This window comes from Myiozetetes cayanensis, unplaced genomic scaffold, assembly GCF_022539395.1.
Source record: "Myiozetetes cayanensis isolate MyiCay16 unplaced genomic scaffold, myiCay2020 scf31, whole genome shotgun sequence".
Taxonomy (NCBI): Eukaryota; Metazoa; Chordata; class Aves; order Passeriformes; family Tyrannidae; genus Myiozetetes; species Myiozetetes cayanensis.
The window spans coordinates 6,722,375-6,743,327 of NW_026087533.1; the positions used below are offsets into that span (position 1 = coordinate 6,722,375).

At 41.4% G+C, this 20,953-nt stretch overlaps 2 protein-coding genes across 2 annotated transcripts; both read right to left on the reverse strand.

Annotated features, from left to right (window-relative positions):
• Positions 1-1,687: 1,687 nt before the first annotated feature.
• On the reverse strand, positions 1,688-12,615 carry RRAGC (Ras related GTP binding C). Its single transcript, XM_050326378.1, has 7 exons — positions 12,321-12,615; positions 8,646-8,849; positions 7,771-7,970; positions 6,785-6,899; positions 5,201-5,343; positions 3,850-3,998; positions 1,688-3,322 (listed from the first exon to the last, which is right to left on the reverse strand). The coding sequence occupies exons 1-7, from the start codon at positions 12,588-12,590 to the stop codon at positions 3,171-3,173; spliced, it is 1,233 nt and encodes a 410-aa protein (XP_050182335.1). The 5' UTR covers positions 12,591-12,615; the 3' UTR covers positions 1,688-3,170.
• Positions 12,616-14,703: 2,088 nt separating this feature from the next.
• MYCBP (MYC binding protein) lies at positions 14,704-19,785 on the reverse strand. The gene is made up of 5 exons (XM_050326438.1): positions 19,683-19,785; positions 19,423-19,495; positions 17,781-17,829; positions 17,053-17,182; positions 14,704-14,797 (listed from the first exon to the last, which is right to left on the reverse strand). The coding sequence occupies exons 1-5, from the start codon at positions 19,695-19,697 to the stop codon at positions 14,753-14,755; spliced, it is 312 nt and encodes a 103-aa protein (XP_050182395.1). The 5' UTR covers positions 19,698-19,785; the 3' UTR covers positions 14,704-14,752.
• Between the last annotated feature and the right edge of the window lie 1,168 nt (positions 19,786-20,953).

Genomic DNA, 20,953 nt, shown 5'->3' on the forward strand with positions numbered 1-20,953 from the left:
AAGCATTTCCCCTCAGATGAGTGACAGCCCAAGAGTCACTCACCCGCAGCTTGCCCAGAGCCCAACCATGCCCCATCGCAGCCCCACGCTGCCAGGGGAGACAGGAAGCGAGGGACTTAGTAACGAGGGGGAGATCTGAGGGAGAGAGGAAAGACAACACCATCTTCCAGCCAAACAATGGGTGGATTGAACCCTTCAGGACCTCAGAGAGACATCATCTTTAACTATTCTGCCCATCTCCCCAGGTTTGGCCTTCCCCTCCATCCCTCTCCTGTGCTACAGCTGGTGGGATTCCCAACAGGAAACTCGGCAACTCTCGGTGGCAGACAACACAGCTTTGAAAGGTACCTTGCAAGGGGTTGCTTTATTCTTCAACAGAACAAAATTTTCATTCCTTCTCCCAGCAGGCAGACCACCATTTTCCCCATGTCCTCCCCTGTCCGCACCATTTTTCTCCTCAGAACCACGCAACCTCAGTTGTTTGCAAAAAAACTGCAGAGCATCTGTACCACTACAGGTGTAGAGGAGGAAAACGGGAAAAATAACAAGGCAGAAAGGTGAAGCAGTAGTTGATGGTTTCCTTCATAGTTTCAGTTCTTGTATTGGAGAGACTGTGATATTGCCTCCCCTTATCTCTACCATTATCTCTCCCTGCAGCAGGTCAGCACAGGAAGGGGAAACAAATCCCTGCACAAGGAAGAAAATAAAGCCTAATTCCTATCCTTCCTCCTCCGTGGCACCATAAAGATTTCAGCAGAAACCAAAAACTGCCTCACTAAAGCAGCAACAGATTAGTAACCCTCTAGCTAAATAGCAGCATCTGACTTAATTAGGAAGACTAGTTCCAGTAAACTAAAGAAACACTGTGCTCCTTACTAAAGACAAATTTAACTTTTAAAGCTAACATTGTGCAGGTAATAGTGAAAATTACAGTATTCGGTTTTGACCTGCTACCATTAACCTTTAGTAGATGCAACCATTTCAGAGAAAGGTAATGCCGACAAAAAACTCCCAACCCAAAACAAAAAAACCCCTGCAACAAATTGAAACACCAAAAGCCACCACAACATGCACAGCAGAAGGCAGAACTTCAGAACGCAGTCTAAGGCTCACCATTAATGAAAAGAACAGGATAAGTCATGTAATCATTTACATGCCTTTACAATCCAGAGTCATCTTCTGAAAATAGAGTATTCATTTTGGATTCAGTTTTAATTGAGATGAAAGTTAAGCTTGACCAAAATTTTTAAAGTCTCACATGGGAATGTGGTATTTAACTATTTTAAAATATACCATAAAGATAACATGGCTTTTAAAAATTTGCTTTAGTATACAGGCATTTATAGGCTTTTGTCTATAAAGACAAGCAGAAACAATAGTGCCTTTTTTTTTTCATTTTATTAGCACAAAATCCTGTAGTGGGCAAAACCAAAGAGAACGTACACATGTACTTAGAACATGGAAAACTCACTGCACAAATGGGAATTATTTCATTCTTCCTGTGATCTTGCCAAAAACTTCTCCTTTTACCTTTAGCATTAGAACACTGTGCTTGCAAACTACAAAACCCGATCTTATAAGCCTGCAGCACCTCCTCAAAAAACCAGTTCTACAGTTCCATTAACAAAAAGGGGCTCAGCCTAGATTTAAGAGAACTGACCTAGAGCACTTGAATTCCAAAGTCTCCTGCTGTAAAAAAAAACATTTATTCAGTACGTGTATATACCCTAATGTTAATGCATGTATATTCATTTTTACATAGTTCAGTTGAAGCTCTTTCGATAAGCACAGAAGCATTCCCATGGTTACTTCTGACCACATAAATACAGTAGTTGCAGAGATTGCTTACAGTTAGTTCTTCTTGCACAAAATTTTATAGTGGCACTTGTATAGACGGTCCAATGGCTTTGCGACACCTATACACATATAGGGACAGGTAAAGAGAGGCAAGATCTTTACGGGTCAGTGGTTGAGCCTAGTGCATAGCAAGGTTGATGTATAGTATGACACCTACTGTAATAATACCAATATCAATAAATTAAAGAATTCAGATACACTGCCCATAGTATGAAAGTAAGCATTCACAAAATCAGAAAAAAACAGTTCTAGTCAGATTGCCTGGTGACAAACAAGAAGGTGTTTGTCACAGTACAGAATCAACATGCTTTCAAAGTCCAGTGTTATTAGTAGGTTATGGCAGACCGATACTTAATTGCCATGCATGGATAACACCCTCAGACATTTTCCTAGGAACTGTCTTGATTATCAGTCAGAGAGGAAAGAGATCCACCATCAGAACTCAATAACTTTGTCATTTTTCTTTGCTTGGGAATAGCTGAAAGTGGTTGCTTTATTTCAACAGATGGCAGACATTTCAGTTCAGTTAGCCATGCAGTTGTTTCATGAATAGGATTAATCACACAGATTTATGACATCCATGTTTTTGCAAAAGAGAGCAGGTAGTTTATTTCTGATTTTAATACTTCCCTTCCCTTAAAGGGGACATACCAAGAAGTGTGGTCTGAAAGAGAAGTATCACGATCTCTTAAAATGAAGCCTCAGGTCAGTTCTCTAAACAAACACATAATCATTAGAACAGAGCTATACCTTGCATCCACTTAAGAAACACAGAATTCACAAGAATATTATGAGCACACCAGCAAGAGCTACTTAATGGAATGATTTGTGAGACCAGCCTCAGCAAGCAAAAAGCCTGAGTTTCACAAGCCTTAATTACATTAATTTTTTTTTTGCATGACAAAAGGGTAAACTGAAGCAAAAGTGGATATTCTACAGATTAATTTAAAATAATAATAATAAAAGCAGTTGAGCAAGTGACTATTCAGTGTTTCACACAAAACTCAACTCAATTGTTTTTAAGTTTTGACCAGGCAATCAGTCAGAGACAGACTGTTAAAATAGGATTCCAAACTGAAAAACTACTGCATTTGCAACAGAGCTGGTTTTAACCAGCATTTCTAACTCCACTGGCCTCAAAGTATTTTTACAGTAGTTTCAGCTGTCCAACATCAGTTACAAGTTGCTGTTCCACAGTGAGGACCACTCTTCTCCTCTGAAACATACTTCAGGCTTTCAGACTACTCTTCTCTTGTTCCACAAAACTTTGGAGTGAAGAGCTGACAAGTCTATCCAAGGTCATTAGCTTTCCTCTAGACTGCGTTCCTAGGTGTGCCATTGTGAGTCAGTGCTTTCATATTTGAGGTACTTGATTGATGGTTGCAGATTCTGTGGGAGGCAACACCTACTTCGAAGACTTCATGAATGGCTTTGCGGAAGCAATGAAAATTGTAGTCTATCAAACCTATCAATAAGGAGGGGGAAGGGAAAGGAAAAACTGTTCAGGTTGGCATATTTACATAAACAGGGCTCCAAAATCAATATAAAATGTTACATTTAACCAATAGGTATTTTCCTACTTATTTTAGTATTAACTTGGGCTCAGAAGACTTAATAAAGTTTTACTGATGCTAGTATTTATTTAGACAGTTTTCTAAAAAAAGGCATCAATTTCAAATGCAACGTGTATACTCATAATTAAACAGCAGGTAAGGAGATCATTACTCCATTCTACTGATTCCAGTAGAGCAGATGGTAGTGACAGAGCTCACATTAGCTACACAAGTAATTTCATCAGGAAGACAGCAATTAAAGAGATGATTCACAGAATTAAAAATATTCCTATCTCTAAGAAATAAGAACATTCCTCCCCAAAGAAATTATACGAATTTACTTACACAAAAATCAAGGTGACTTGTAAATTCATACTAATATTTTGTAGTTGACAAAAAACCTTAGATAAAAGCTTGTCAGTGGTGGGGAAGTCCTTACCTTTGCGCTCAAAACTCTCTTCTCTAAGAATGCAAACTAATGCCAAAAATTTTGTTACTTCCTTTAAGTACAGGACTGTTGTGTTATTGAGTTTGATAATTGCCATTGACTCTTTATCATAAGCGCTTCCAGTGCCATCTTCTTTTAACCTGAAAAAAGAACAGTTAACCCAAGGCATAATCTAATAGGCATGCATATGTAACTTCAAGACAAATACCTGTTAAATATAGTTAGAAGAATACTACTCATACTGAATGTTGAGCAAGTGGAGAACCTGCAATGCAGGTCTTAATACTATCGTTGAGTAAGACCATTATCACACCTTAAGTTTCTCAGGAAAGCTATACCTAAACAGAGTAGAGGCCTTCATTAAATACTGTCTGTCTTAGATGTGCAGTTAAGAGTAAGCTATCAGCATGCATTCTTTTGACGTCAGTGTAGTGGCATCTCAGTGAAATTAATTTTGGTAAATTAATACAAAGGCTTCCTTAGTGAGGCTGGGTTGGAGGGTGCAACAGGCAGCAGGACACTTTTTGGTCTTAAGCTGAACCAGCCTGCATTTACAAGACAAGATTAGCATGGTCTTAAGCTGAACCAGCCTGCACTTACAAGACAAGATTAGCATGCTGTTTTCTATCTGCAAGTTACTAGTGTTAGTTAAATCACTATAGAAGTAAATGATGTATCGCAAACTACTTCTATGCACTCCTGAAAAAAACAAAAAAGCCCAAAAGAGCTACACAACCCTAGATCGACCTGTCAGGAGACAGACCATTAAATGTTGAGGTATTTCTTGGCAACACTGTACTTTCCAGGCTATAACCACAGTTCTAAAAAAAGTTACTGCTTCTCCAGAACCACAGTTCTAAAACACATTGTGAAGTATAATTTTGCTGTAAATTGTGAGACATAAGCACTATGGGCATCCCTCGTTGAAAGTCACATATGCCATTCTGTTCAGATAGCAGAAAGTCTCAAAGCGGTATCACTGCAAGTTACACTTACAAGCCACAGCATGTTATCCACTCCAGTTATTTGCAGGTATTAACATACTTGCACCCACCATGACAAACAAGATACAGCACTATTTACATTTTACATGAAACACAACTTTAACAAATGTCAGACAGCTGTCTGGGGCCATGAGTGGTGGGAAACAAATCAAGTAGAAATGCTCGATTCAGCTGCCAAATCATTTGGCTTTATTCTAATTACTTAAAGAGCCAATGTGCTCTAAAGACCAATCAATAGCATCTTGTTGCATGACAAAGCCAGCACTACTTGCACAGTTTGCAACCTATTCTACAAATTTGAGGACTTTTTTCTTTGCCTAAGAGTATTCATCACTTACCCATATATACAGGAAACATCTATCACTACATCAATCATGTCACAGCACAACTCATATGACTGCATGTCCACAGGGGAACTGTCTGTTGCAATGTAGATTTTGCTGACTACATCGAAGAGAAAAGCTTTTTCAATGCCTGAATTCTTCAGAAAGAGAAAGAATTTGGATGAATTTTTAAAATCTCAAGTAGAATTCATAACTTTCACATTCTTAATAGCAGAAAATGGTTTACACATAAGCAATTTAGAGACTTAAGACAGATTGAAGATTTAGAGCATATAGTTTATAAATACAATACCCTTGTTCCCATAGTACATATGAACATTACATAGTTGACAAAAATAAAACTGAGGACTCTTGTGTAATTCTTTTTAGCTTATTATTTAACAGATCATAATTCAGGTTACATTTTATTATGCTTCCAGAACCCACATTCAGCAGTTTACCTCTTCGGCGGTTCTGTTAATTCCAGAAGAGCCATATATTCACATCCACCTAACGGACTGGAATCTGAGATGAGATATTTCATAGTAGTATGCTGACACTTAAGTTTTATGCTTGTAGTATCTTGGCAGTTCAGTTTTTGTGTGAGGCAGTTGCCACATAGTTTAACACACAGAGCAACTAAGTCAGCTTCTGAACTTAAAAATCCATGAAGAGTACCACATTACGGCAGTTATGGGTATGAAAAGCACCAAGACATTTGTAACTGAGCACTTTAGCAAAGTGCATGTGCTCATACTAAGATCAGAAGTGTTTTGTAGTTCACCAAGTTACCACATGTACACTACTGGCAAAGGTTCTTTTCTATTTATGCACCCAGAATCATTCCTTCTCTCTTCTTTCTAGCTAGTGTCAGTACCAAAGACAGTGTCCTGAGGACATCCAGACAATCCTTTTGGCATCAAGATCACACTCCATACCCTCATGGCACTGATCAAGGTCAGCATGCCCTTTATCCACTGGGCCAGTCCTCTACCAAACTTAGCAAACAAGCATTATAGGGTAGCATGGGGCAACATGTCTGAGCACACAGCTCCTCTCAGTCACAACTGGTTTTTTCCATGTTGGTCACATGCCTGCAACAGACATGATTTAAATGAAACAGTCTTGTCTTGAGAGTGATACTTTATTTGATTTAAAGTATACAGCAGCAAATTTCTATATCACAAATTTTATAAGAAATGCAAACACTAAAAGAATAAAGGGAAAACTCTCACAGGCAATATGAAATAGACAGTTTAGTTCAAGGCCAAGTTCATATTACCAAATGTATCTGTTGCAACATTAGACTACTAAGTGCCTTAGCAAACTAATCAGCATATCCTGCCGGAAACTTCCCTAACAAGTGTTATAACCAGTCAAACTATGCTTTGTCAACATTTAGAGAAACCCCCACAGAGCATGCACCAGTAAAATTTAGCTGTGGTAGAGAGCTTCTAATGTAGACATCCAGGTCAGCAGAGTATACCCACATGAGTGCCACCCAAATCTCCCAAGGGCAGATCTAGCCAGCGCTCCTTGGCAGGACTTGCTTTACCATTCCGCATATTTCACTCAAAGTTCCATTAGATTAACACTTACTGATATAAAGATATTAAGTAGGTTTTCCAGGGTTGGCAGTTGTGGAATGAGCTTCTGTACCACTTTACTGAAGGCTTCAAATATTGAATGGTCATAGATACTGGTCAAATAAAAGCTGAGATGAGGAGGGAGGGTAACGGAAGGAAAAAAAAAAGAAAAAGAAGATTCAAGAATATTTCAGAATTGCAATAGAAATGTTAAAGCTATGTTTTCTAACATTCAGGACTGATGTCTTGGCTGGTATGCCTTTATCGCAAATATGTCTGACCAATGCACAAAGAACCTAATTTCTGAGTGGCTCGAGTAACCATGAAACAGATTTCCCCCATTCCTTAGAGATGGGAGACCAAGGAAAAAAATTTGAACATTCTTTCATAACACACTTTGCCTACAGAATGCTTATTACAATGGTATAAATAATGCTCAATTTGGTTTCTTCAATTTGGTTCCTGGCCTTCCACTTTGTTCACACTAACATCAAGATACTGGCTCCACAAGAACCAAAATAGCAGTAGACCCACAGAAAAGATGCCTCGTTTTAAAGGTGTCTGTAGAAGATACCTTATAAGTGAGTCAAATCTCAAGTAACAGACTAAGCTTTTAAACCAATCACTGAAAAGTCAGTGCTACCCAGGACTACAAGGAAGAAACCCTGCCCCTACAGGCCACATGTACAAATTTGGCCTGTTAGGCTAACTGAGAAGGGCCTTGAATTATCATCGAGTTTATGAATAATCTGTTCACTGAAATCTGATGCAGTAGCCTGCCTTATTTTAGTCAGTCTAACAGTTAAAGTATGTCCATAAATTCAGCGGTGTATTTTTTTAACAAGAGTTTGCTAAATAATTCAGCGGTGTATTTTTTTAACAAGAGTTTGCTAAATAATAAGAAAGTAATCAGACCTCACTCCAGTCACATCTAAAAGCCATTAATCTGTATGCATATCAGCAACAGCAGAATCACATATGCCAGAGTCTTTAACTCACCTAAGGTGAAGTTTTTCAAGCCCAGCATCCGTAAGATCATCATTAGCCCTCTGATGAATATCCCTCTGAGTTTCTATTTTATGGTCATCTGATAAACCATCAACTTTATGAATAAAAACTTCAAAGTTCATTTCCGGGTTGACCTTGTAGGCTTTTGAAACTGTAATGTGCAGTCTTGTTAAAGCTTCCATGTAGTCATCCTGTGAATCAGTTTTGGTAGGAATCAACGATAAAGCTTTCTCTCTGATAACTATTACATTCTGCACAAGAACAAAATATTTCAGTGCAAGAACTTCAATTCTGTAACTAATAAGTCTGGGAGGAGAGAGAGAATACCCTGAAGTGTGAGAAATCCAAGCAGCTTAGATTCTGTTATGTCAATTAAGTTTCATTAGTTATCCAAGGCTCAGCTACACAAAACTAGACTTCAGAGTAAAACATGGGTTACATTTCAGCTCCAGCAATAGGCAAGCAGTGATCTCCCATGGTGCAATTTCTAGGTTTATTAAAAACTGCCAGATATCCTGTAGTATCAGTACTACAAACTAAGGTCAGAAGCGTGCTATTATTAAACAACCTCCACAGCAGAAGGAAGGGATAATTCCATCCACCTAGCAGAGCAGGTTCTCACTATTATTGCAGGTAATTTCAGAGTACCAGCCCCTTTCCCCTCTCTCCACCAGTAGCATATGTTCCAGTCACTTCACCAAAATAAAACCACACACCAAAAATCAGATTGCCAATGCATTCCTTCATACGTAGCAGATGTTTTACGAACATATCTAAAAATATGAATTACTAGCTTCTCATTCAACTCCTCTCACACAAAAAGTAAAAATAAAACTTCCTTGTGATTCTTAGTGATTTGTATTTACCTGGGCATCAATAACATATATTAGAGCACCCGTTCCTCTGAAGATCATCTCATAGTCAAATGTTGGATCAAAAAAGTCCATCTGTCCAGGAAAATCCCATATTTGGAAATTCACAAACGAACTGTTGGAAATATCATCTTTGTAGATTTTGTTGGTACTTTCCAAGAACAGTGTCTCATTGGGAGACATTTTGTGAAACACCACCTGTTAAAAGAACACAAATAATAGTCTAGACTTTACCTTATTAGAAGAAATGGGTGAAAGTTTTGTGACTTAAATCTTACAAATAGGTTTATCCCTTCTAAGGCATACAGCTTTGTTTTGGTATATAGACAGCTTCCTGCATCAGCTAAGGAAATGACCTACCCCCCCAACCCAAACCAAGCAACTGAATACAGTTAAACATTTTCACAAGTCCAATGGCTAAAGACACAGATATCCCAGTTACTCTTTCTTCCTTGCAAGTCTAACACAGCATTTTCAAATTCTATTATATTCTTATCTGGTATGAAGCAAATGTGTTAATTAAGAAACTGCAAGTTTTTAAGAACCTTTCCTTTACAATCTTAGAAATTCCTAAAGGAAGCTTCGCTTTTAGTCTGGTGTCAAGTGCTATAACACAACATAATCAGATGGTTCCCAAACTACAATAGAAGAGTACAAAAATAACATCTCTGTTTTAGAGACCTGAATAGCTAGATAGTGTGCCATCTATTAGCAACTGAGTTAAGTTTGCTGACCCTCTCCTTTTAATTAGAGAATCACAGATTGGGTATGGTTGGAAGGGAACACAGTGGGGTCATCTGGGCCAACCTCCCTTTTCAAGCAGGGTCATCCCAGAGCACATTACACAGGATTGTGTCCAGATGGTTCTTGAGTAACTCCAGTGTGGGAGACTCCACAATCTCACTGGGCAGCCTGTTCCAGGGCTCCAGTAACCTGCACAGTAAAGAAGTTCTTCCTCATGGTCAGGCGGAACTTCTGTGAAACTTCCCTAAAGAAACTATAAAAGATTTCACACTACTCAGTAAACAGTTTAGCTGCAGGGTGAAAAACATAGTCATTGCTAGAACTCAAAAAGCCCCACTGGGATTTTAGCCCTTCCCTGTACAAACAGAACTAGCACGTAACTCCACAGCAAAGCAGCCTGTAGCAAAAGCAGTCAGTGTCAACACTGAATACTGTTCTAAAGCAACTCAACTACATAATATGGAAGTTATTTCAAACATAATGTGGTCAAACACTAGGACTGCAAAAGGAAGATATTTCCTATACAGCACTTGGTAATTCTGTTTTTATCAGATGTTTCATACAACTACAGAAGTCATCCATTAGAAACCTGATGCAACAAACTGTCAAAAAAACCTGAAAGACATACAAGCCTACACCCAGTATAGTTAATGGATTGTTTACTGAGGTACAAAGCAATATGTCAGCCTAGATTTTTAAGCCTAAGGGAAGGTTTAGGAGGCCATGGTCTTAATGAGGTTTTAAACAGCAGAACATTTGTATGGAAAAGTAAGAACAGTTCTAGATACACAGAGGCTGTACTGCATTCCTCAGCATCATTTGCAGCATAGTTTTAAAGCATTCTGAAATCAACATTTCTTTTGGAACTCAGCATCTCCCACAGAAGCGGGACAGAATTAGTAAATTCGGTTTAAAGCAGGTAAGTCTCTGGGAAGCAATACCATCATTTCCATTTTCCCTTCTTCCCAAAGCAGCACATTTCATCAGACTGGTGTCCCCCATCCAAACTCTTTCCAGGTTCCTATTACACAGGGACAGTACAGTAAGTCCAGCTATGCAAGTCTGCACAAAAATTTTTGTTATGAACCAAAGCAATCATCACATTCCCAAAATCTATTACCCTCAATTTGCTGCTGAGTATTCAGAGGTTATATCAGTATGGAAAATCCAACTGTCCAAATGAAAAAGAGTTCCTCCACAGGACCATTTTTTTTTTTTTTTTGTAAGAGGTGTCCTGTTAATATTGCTCTCAGTGGAAGGTTAGAATGGTTTAATAATTCATGTTTTTCACAGAAATTTCTAGACAATCACAAAGCCAATACTTTCCCTGATACAGTGTTTATCTTGCATATCCCTGTTCCCTGGCAAGGTGATCAACAAGTAGTGCCCAGACAGAAGGGCTGGCCTGGTTATGGACATTTTGGAACCAGACAGATCTAAGAGCAGGAACACTGTTGATGAGAAATTTCTTGATATTACAAGAATGTCTCAAATTATTACCACAGTTAGTTTACTCAGGCAGCATCACAATGAACTCCTAGGTATCAGAATCACAGCTTCTATCTAATTCCCAAGCCAGGTCGGTAACCAATGGGCAAAAGATAAATCCTATGTCCTCTTATTACATACTCAGCATCACACTATTCCTTTCCTATACAGCTACTTGAATAGGTCCTCAGAGAACTGAAGACTATCAACATTGGCCATAAAAAAAGTCCAAAAGGTACATCTACAAAGAGACCTGAAAAGTCTTAAAATCCATCTGCAATTTGGACTTGCTGCTTCCCTCTAGCTTTTGGGAGGTTTTTCAACAGCGGATAACACGATAAGATCTCTAATTCGAGTCTACAATCAGTGCCGTTCACATGACTAAAAAGACTTAGAAAAGACTTTCAGTGAAATCACTGCATTTGCACATACAGTGAGATCATTTGACCTAAATAATGGGGAATAACTGACAAGACTAAAAAGCAATGACAGCCTGGTCTGCCACTGTATTTCAGAATTTCTCACTAACACATACAGTCTGAAGTCAGTTTAGAACTCATTGGTTTACTGCAGCGTATGGATTACCAAGCAGTGTGCATAAGATGGCAAAAAGAAGCAGATTCATACCTGCTATACCACAATGTCCAAAAAAGGCTTCCCTCCACAAAGCCTTTACAGAAATCTCGATAGGTCTTCACACTTGCATTTGAAGCAAGTTTGAGGCCCCTAAGCCTAGAGCTTGAGAACCACGCATTTCACTAGAAACATCTTTCCATAAAAATACCACTGAAAACTTCACAGCTGGGACCACGAACATAAAATATGCACTGAGGAACAAGGATCATTCTTAACACTACAATTCTGTTGAGCTACGTGGCAAATGAAAAAATTATCTTACTTTTATTAAGAAACACTGGTGACTTCACAAAGCAACCAACAAACCTAAGGCATTGAAACTCCTAAGGCATTTCCTCCTGGAGTCTCGTTTACTCGGCCTAGTGTAACTAGGGAGAACCAGAGTCTATCCTGTTTATACAAAAGCAGAAGTCTCTTTCAAAGCATCAGAAGGCATAACGAAGCTCAAGTCTTCCAAGTGGAAGCACGCTAAACACCGCACAGCTGTACCGCTCACAGTGCTTTCACAGCTGTAAGAAACACCTCACGACAAACTTCACACTAGCATCTTCACTTGTTTACTTTTAAAGCGTTAAAAGTGAAGAAATGCAAAGGCTACAACCTATGCTACACGACCTTCTTCTCTAGCGCAAGCGATCAGACTCCGTTCTGGAAAGCCAGTGTCTTTAGGCAGGAGGTTCCCGTCGTTTCAACTTCGCCACATGGGCCCACAATAAAAAGCAGGAATGCCCCGAACAGCAGCACAGCAAATGAGAGACACAACTCGTGTGGGGAAGCGGGGAGCCGCCGGCGGCCCCTCACCTTCTGGATGGAAGACTTCCCGCTGCGCCGCAGCCCCATAAGCAGGATCCGAGGCTTGGAGTCCGCCCCGCCCGCGCCGCTGCCGGGTCCGCCCGCGCCGCCGCCGGGCCCGCCGGGCCCTGGGCCTCCCTCCAGCTCCGCCTCCTCCTCCTCCTCCTCCCCGTAGCCGAAGTCCTTGGGGAACGAGTCCGCGGCCCCGAAGCTGCCCCCCACCAACGCCGGTTCCTCAGCCGCGCCCGGCGCGCCCGCCCCGCCGAACTGCAGCGCCATGTCCGCCCTGAGCCCGCTGCCCGCCAGCGCCCGGCCCGAAGCTTCCTCCCGCTCGCCCGGCCCAGCCCGACACGGCCCAGCCCAGCACGGATTGGCCGCTGTCAAAGCCCCGCGCCGCCGATTGGCCCGAGAGAGGCGGCGAGGTGGGACGGCCCCGGTCAGACGACCCGAGTCACCTGACGGCACTGCCGCACGTGAGCAGGAGGGGCGGGGTGAGGGCACCGGGCGAGCATGGCCCGGTCAGAGCCGGAGAGAGGAAGCGACGCACCGTGCGAGCACGGCCCGAGAAGAGCAGGAGGGATGGGGGGGCGGGGGGCGATGGCGGGCTACCGGGAGAGCACGGGCGGGGCAAAGCCGGAGGGCAAGAGGGACTCGCCGCGCTCTCGAGGGAGCCACAAGAAGCACCTCCGTGCCCTGTCCCTGGTGTGGAGACAGGCTGCAGGTTCCGCTTCGCTTAAGGCGTAAAACCAGCCCTCAGTAGGGGTAGGGGAGGCCACCCCCTCTAAGCAAACGTTACCTTGAAAGCAAGACTCTTCTTTAGACAGTCATTAATTTTAGCAAGGTTCTTCACATAAACAGTCAGTCCATTTTCTACTGACAGCCCACTACAAGGAGGCAGCTCAACTGACGTTTTATCTAACTCGTTACTGTTACTTCATTACAATCCTAAATTAAGACTCGCAAGAACCAAACTGCTTTTCAGAAGGGAACTAATACAATTATGAAAAATGTAAGTTTGCATTCCTGCCCTGGCACCCAACATCTCGACTCCGGAGTCCTTCATGCCCTGTTTATGGGCTCGACTAACACCTTTATCCATCTTGCTGCTTCTTTAGCAAGACATGCCAGTCTCATTACTCAGAGAACATGTTCAACTGTACATTTCCTATAGCATTATCCTCTCCCTATTTCCACATGGTGCAACTTAATGCTAGGGATATGTTCTATCCTACAAGTGAGCTTTCTCTCTGCTTTGTTCCAGAGGTTGGAAGACTTTTTTCCTGCCTTTTTTTGGTTTTGTTGGTTCATGGTATTTTTTTTTCTAATTAATGCTTTAGAGACTTAACACAGTATTTTCCCCTCATTTACCTCTCTTCTGGCCTGTTTAGATCAACATTAGATACAGCAGTAAAGTAAGCAATAATTATGTTCATTAGCCCTTGGTTAGATTAACAAAAGTTCCAATCCATCCTATCCCATCTGTAAGACAATCTGCAAAACCTATCCTAAAAATAAGGAAGTTAAACTAATAGCCAGTAAATGTAATATATAGGACAACTTCATTTCCCCTTTGCTTTATTTTTCCTATCATCAGCAGCCTTTAAAGTACATAGTTTTAGGATTGGAAAAAAATGCAGCTCTTTAAAATGTATCTCTTTTTTTTTTAATAAAGGTCAACTTTGCATTTCAGAAGAGTCATGAAGCAAATTCAGGGAAACGGGAGACAGAACATAGGCAAAATTAAAAATCACAAGTCACACTCACACCCTACCCTACTTGGATTTTCTACCCTGCCTAAATTTTCTTTTCACAGTTAGATGAATAGGAAAGCAGAACTCTCCCCATTGTACTCTCACACATGTCACTGTAATTACACAGGACTTTCATTAAAAGTAAGATTTTTGTATTATGTTCAGAACTGCCCAGGTCGTTATCTAGATAAACTTTCCAAGGCCCAGTTTCTGAGACAGGAGCGGAGACACAAACTGCATGGAAATAGGTACACCTCATACAAATTGCAGTATAAGTTCAGTAGGTACTGCATCTTCAGCATTTAGCAACACTGAATGTAACTTGAAGGTCCTGCTTTGGTTTACAGTTAGTCCATCTGTGCCATGTCACCCCCTTCAGTTGAAAGAAAACCGAGATCAGCAGTTCAAACAGGACCATTGACTATGATGTGAAAATTACTCAAAGTTGGCCGACACAGTTGTCTAGAAGTTCATCGTAACTGTCATCTTTTCTTAAACACAGAAAGAAAGTTGGCTAGTATGCTTAACTCGTCAATTGCTGCTATAGCTGCAGGCTCACGATACTGCACTTTCTTTCTTTAAGACGATGAAGTAACAAAGTAGACAATGCAGAGTTCACACACACACAATAAAGACCAGAGTTCTCAGGAAGCCCTTTATTTAGTCAAGGCATTGAAGGAGAAACTACTGTTATTCACCATGCTTCTCATCTTGAGGTGGTTCATACTGAGCCAGCTGTGGATTTAAAGAAAGGAATTTAGTTAGTTGCAACATTTCATATAACATGCTACATTAAGAAATGTAAGAAAATGTTTGGTCTGGACTTGCTCCATTTACTTTGTGCACTTGACCTCACTCATCTTCATTCAAGTCAGGAAACAAAATAACCCTTCTCTCAAAACATCCATTTGACACACTGTATAACCATGCAGCCATAACAAGGGGGCCTTCTAAAAGCACATAGATCTTGCCCTTAATTTTTCACTGCTTCTTGTTCTAGGACTCATTAAGTACTTCACATCTTAGATAGCAGTTCATAATGATGACCTATAAGCTATGGTTTCACTAAAATATGATTAAATGAAACAGTTATTCTCATTGCAACACTATCCAAACTAACATTTCCTGTAGTCATTCTAGCTTCGATTATGCTTTCTGGAGAGCATAGCTTGGGCAACTATGCACTTATACTAAATATGACCTTTACTTATAAAATTACTTCCAAGGAAAGATATGGTGTTCACTTGACCCCAGTGACATTAAAGAAAAGCTCAAGCTTCAAAAACAGTTGAAAAGGACCATCTCTCTGAGATATGCCAGTTCAGTTTACTCAATTAAGATTCCTCCCCTTTGCAAATTGCAGAGTGGCTTAAAAATAAAAAAAGTACATAAAAAATAAGTTAAAATACACGTGTTCTTTCCTCATAGCAACACTAAATTGCACCAATCACTCTGCTGCTAATAAAAACTGCAAAAATAGCATTTTTTCATTCTTGTAAGTTTTACTACAACAGATGGCTAGTACACAATCCAAAGTCAGTTTTCTACCTACAGCCTAACTATCGACTTCCTGTCCCTGCCCTCAGCACACACACAAATACCTGACATTCTGAGCAATAAATGTCAGGAAAGAGACAGATCTTCAGATGATTGCAACAGAAGTTATCAATAAACACACAGATAATGGCACATATTTTATGCTAGAGGATTCCTAAAAGAACGCTAAACAGTAGTGTTCTCCCCGCATTCTGTGTGAAGTTCTACAGGATGTCAGAATGATGGGCATTACACAGTAGAAGGAAGAAAGGGGAAAAGAAACCCACGCTTACACTGGAAAATATGTAAAGTAAGAGTTATCACTTGAAAGATGAATAACATGAAAGCACAAATGAACCCACGATTACAGAAAGGCTTACTTTCCTGGAACAAGTCTTGAATTCTTTAAACAAAGACTCAGATTACTCTGCTCTCATCTGTCTGTCTTACTATCAGTTGCATTTTTAAGTCTGCAACACCAAGTGCACTGCTGGTCTATTGCTATTCCCCTAAAATTCTGCTGTTTGCCATATTTCCTAGGAAGAAATAACAAATGTAGCTGTGAGAACTCACAGTGGGTAACAGAAGAGGAGGAGAATTATTACAACAGCAAGAGGGTACTCCAGACAAGAAATACAAAGGGGTAATGCCCAAGAATCCCTTCTCCCAGACCTAAAGTGGAGTGGCTGTCTCCTAGTAAAAAACTCTGTTATATTCACATATAACAGCCACCATCCATTTCCAATAAATGCAGGTAAACCTGCAGTGGCATATAAGCTACTGGAGTATTAAGCACCTCAAAGGTTTCTTTCTTCAGTGTTTTTAGGAAGCTGTTCACACTTCCAAGCTCTTTCAGACGGCCTGCAAACCCATTAAAGAATGGCCCTGCCTTTGCCTGCACTTCAGACTCACTGCTGTTGCACATAGAGAAATACCAGGGTTGTTTTGGATAAAAAGCACGTATTATTGTTCTCTGTAGGTCTAATGTCCTCCACTGGTGCCATCCTGCCATGTGCAAGGGTGTGCCTCTGTGCCAAGTGACAAAGTGATATAGAATATTACTCTTTTGGTTTGCCTTTTGAAAACTTTTATAATGGATAAATTACCTGAGTTTTTCAAAACTCTCATGGAAGAATGAGCTACATAATATCAGACAAACACATCCAGACAGGATTGAATAAGAGTGTATTAGACTTGATAGTACAGACTTTCCCTGAATAAATAAAATCCCAAGTTTAGTATTATTACATATTATATTCTAAAAGAAGCGTCCCATTTAAAAAAAAACAAAACCACCTTAACTACAATGAATTCTATCAGCATTTCTCAGCCACAACGCTAAACAATGCAACATTTATCAGTTACTCTAATGGAAGAAAGCTGTATCCTAAGTATTAAAGTATTTTTTTCATTGTATGATATGGAACTACAGAGTAACACCAAGTAGATTTTACCTTGCTTTTCAGGGTTTTGTTTTCTTCCAGCACAGCTTCATATTTTTGTTTCATCTCTGCCAGTTCCAAGCGAAGTGCCTCTAATTCTGGATTCTCAGGAGCTGAAGCTCCCAGATGATGCTTCAGAAAGCTGATATTTAGACGTTAAGCATTTCTTCAGTTATATAGTGTAACCACATTTTAGTTTTAACACGTTGAAGTTAGCACTGCAGTACACATGACCAAAATCACAGTACACCATTGAGATTACTACAGTGCTTTTCATCCTATAGAATGAAGTTAAAAAATAAGAGAGGTTTTTAAATTCATAGCTATATTCCTTTAAAAAAAAAAACAAAAAACAACAACCCAACCAAAACCAAGACATCAGTACAAATTCTTATTATTAAAAAAAAAAAAAAACCAACAAAACAAAAAAAGGAAATGTGAAGAAGCAAACTTCAGAAGTCACAGACACTGCACTCAAATGCTGCAGGTCTACAACTCTGTAATGGCCTATACCTTAGGTTTGTAATTGTTGGCACACTGATAGCCCAGTTCTCTTGCATCCTGTCAGACTCTCCATTAGCTTGTAAGAAGTCAATTATTAGCCAAAATGCAAAGATAAAAGCCATGTTTTCCAGGCAAGGCTTCTAAATGAGCCTTTCAAGTTCACCTATGAGTCAGAAGCAGTACTGCTGTTTCACATAAGGTCTCTACAAACAAGACACAGCAGAGAAAAAGGATACTCCAGTGCACTATTTGGTTTCTCTGGCTCTTCATATAAGGCTACCAACACTGCAAACAGAAAATATTCATCAATTGCAAGAAGTTCATGCAACTCTTAAGTTTTTAGAACACATAACAACAGTCAGAAAGCATAACAACATTTATAGCACATTTTTCCATTTAACATGATTTTCACCTGTATACTTTGACATAAACAACAGGTCTGCTGTACAGGATTAGACAGAGCATTCCACCTAGTAACAGCTAAATATAAGTTTTCTTGATTCACAACCTCAGTCTTTGGCTAGTCCAGCACAGAACACAAAATGGCCTGGACAATTTTTACACATTCCACATGCAACACTAGTATTAGCTTTCATCAGCAAGACTGAAATCCTAACTATTTTGAGACTCCCTTCATGTATCATTATTTCCACTTCTCTGAACCACAGGACATCAGCAGTTCTGTAACTTTCAGCATAAAAGCAAACCTCCATCAAACACCTACAGTTACAAAACTAAATGGCTACTGTCAGAGTATAATATAAAAAAACCTGTCAGAGTAGGTGACACTGATAATCTTTATGGATGGGGCCCCTAATGGCCACAGAAGTAAAACACAAGCAGCAATACCCTGACAGCTTAAATAAAAGTAGTCATATACACGGAGAACTCAGTCATGTGAATACTCAGAAAGTTCCCAAACATAACCATTCCCCACTCTCTACAGGGGCAATGTGCCAGTTCCAGATATTCAAACTGCACAGTCAAATTGGTTTTAAGATACGCATCTCCTAAATTAAAAACAAAATTAAGATGCCTCAGTGCTTGGAAGGCTTGTTTTGCCATTGCATTGGATGGTATTGCAATAGAAAAATCAAATGGCTCTCACACACCAGGCCAAGAGTCTTAATGCAACACCTATTTGCTTGACACCCTAGATCTGCTGCTCCCTCTTGTAACAGTGTATTTTCAATCAGATATGAAAACAGATTTTTGCCACATACTATTGGAAGGCTCTCAAAAAGACTTCAAAGATGCCAAGTCATATGTGTCAAGTTTAGCATAATTTTCCCCATTTTGATATTGATAGTCACTCTCCAAAACATAAGTTTCATTCGTTTTAGAAAAAGCATTAAGTTCTACTCAAGAAAGGGTCTTAAAGAATTATTAAAGTGGGTTTTAAAATAACACTTGCTGTTATTTCACCTCAAGCATTTACTTTCTCTGTAGAGCTCTGACAGAATAACAGCCCCCAAAAAATTAACCAAAAGCACGCATCGAAAGAACCACTTTGTCCGAGAGTATGAGAGATCTCCAACACAACCACACGTGGAGAGGGACCGCCTCGTATCTCATACGCGCCTCTAACAATCGACCCCCACAGGAATTAACGCTTTGTAACTTCCAGGGCGCGTTACCAGAGGCCCACCGCCCTCCCTCGCCGCCCAGTTCGGATTCCATTTCCAGGCCACGCCGCACCGAGATTTTCCAGGAGAGTTCTGCTGCTACCCCCTCGCCGACTGAGAGGAAGAGGCGGCCGGCGAGGCGGGAGCCGGCGGGGCTGCCCGACGGGCCACCACAACACGGCCGGGCCGGGCCGGGCCGTGCGGGCAGAGCCGCAAAAGCCGCCCGCTGGCCCCTCAGGAGCAGGAGACTTACCTTTGGTGAGCACGTCCAGTACCCCCGACTTCTCCAAGTACTGGCGGAACTGCTCCCGCTTGGAGTCCGCGGCCTGAGAGAGGACGCCCACACGGTCAGATCGGCGGCGCGCCCCGCCTCAGCTGCCGAGGCGGCTCGTTGGCCCGGGCCGGCCCCGCTTTCCGCCGCGAAGGCGGCACGAAGGGCCGAGCCGGTGTCGGTCCCGCCGCTCCGAGCGGGAAGCGGGGCAACACCGCACCCGCGCCAGGACTGCCTCCTACCTTGTAATGCGCCATCTACCCCACACCGGACCCACCCCACCACACGCCTGCGCCGTGCGCTTTAACAGCGCCAGCGCTTCCCCACCGTTACCGGAGCGACGGGGCCGCGGCACCGCCCTCGAGCCTCGCCCCGCGCTGGGCCGTGAAGGTTCTGGGGGCATCGTGTCTCCGGGCGGCTGGGGGTGCCGCGACTTTCGGCTGGAATGCTGAGCTGTACTGCCGGGGACTCGAGGGGTAACTGCAGTGCGCTGAAATCACAGGATCACGGAGTATTTTGAGTTGGAAGGGACCCACAAGGATCATCGATTCCAACCGTCGGCCTTTCCCAGGACTATCCCCAAGAGTCACACTATGTGCCTGAGAGTATCATCTAAACACTCCTTGAGTTCTGGCAGCCTTGGTGCCATGAGCACTGCCCGGGGAAGCTTATTCAGTGCCCAACCACCCTCCGGGGAAAGAACGTTTTTCTGAGATCCAACCTAACCCTGCTCTGACACAACTTCAGGCCATTCCCTGGGGTCTTGTCCCTGCTCCCCACAGAGCAGAGATCAGTGTCTGCCCCTCCTCTTCCTCTCCCACGGAAGCTGTAACTGCAATGAAGTCTCCCCTCAGTCTCCTCCAAGCTGAACAGACCAAGTGCTCTCAGCCGCTCCTCACATGGCTTCCCCCCAAGGCCCTTAACAATCTTTGTTGCCCTCCTTTGGACACTCTGAAATGGCTTAATATCTTTCTTGTATTACAGTGACCAAAACTGCCACAATATTGAAGGTGAAGCCTCAGGGCAGACCAGAGCAGGACAATCACAGGAGGGGAAAGTTGCAGCAAGCAGCAGCTGCATAGGTGCACACCGGAGGGGCTCCAAAGAGTGATACGTGGTGAAATCTTTGCATCATAAGGAAAGTCATTTGCCTTAGCCTGCTTAAAAAAACACGGAAGTAGTTATACCTGTTTATTTTTGTGAAAGTCTCTGGTATCTACTGACAGGTAAAATCTGTTTATTATAGAAGTGAAAAAAAAAAAAAAAAGAAACAGCCAAATGATCTTGGATCTGGGATGTTAAGAGTCTTTTCACACTTCTTCTCTGTGCTCTTCTGCAGTGTCTTCAGTTTGCACTAGAATTAAGTTACACTTTTCTATTGGCAAGGTGCTGTGATGAAATGAAATATTTGACCCTTGTCCAGAGGAAAAAAGTTAACAAAATTCTGCTCTCAGCAGCAGAAAACCAAAATCTTTTGTAACTCATCTTGAAGAACAGAAATGCAAAGGTCATA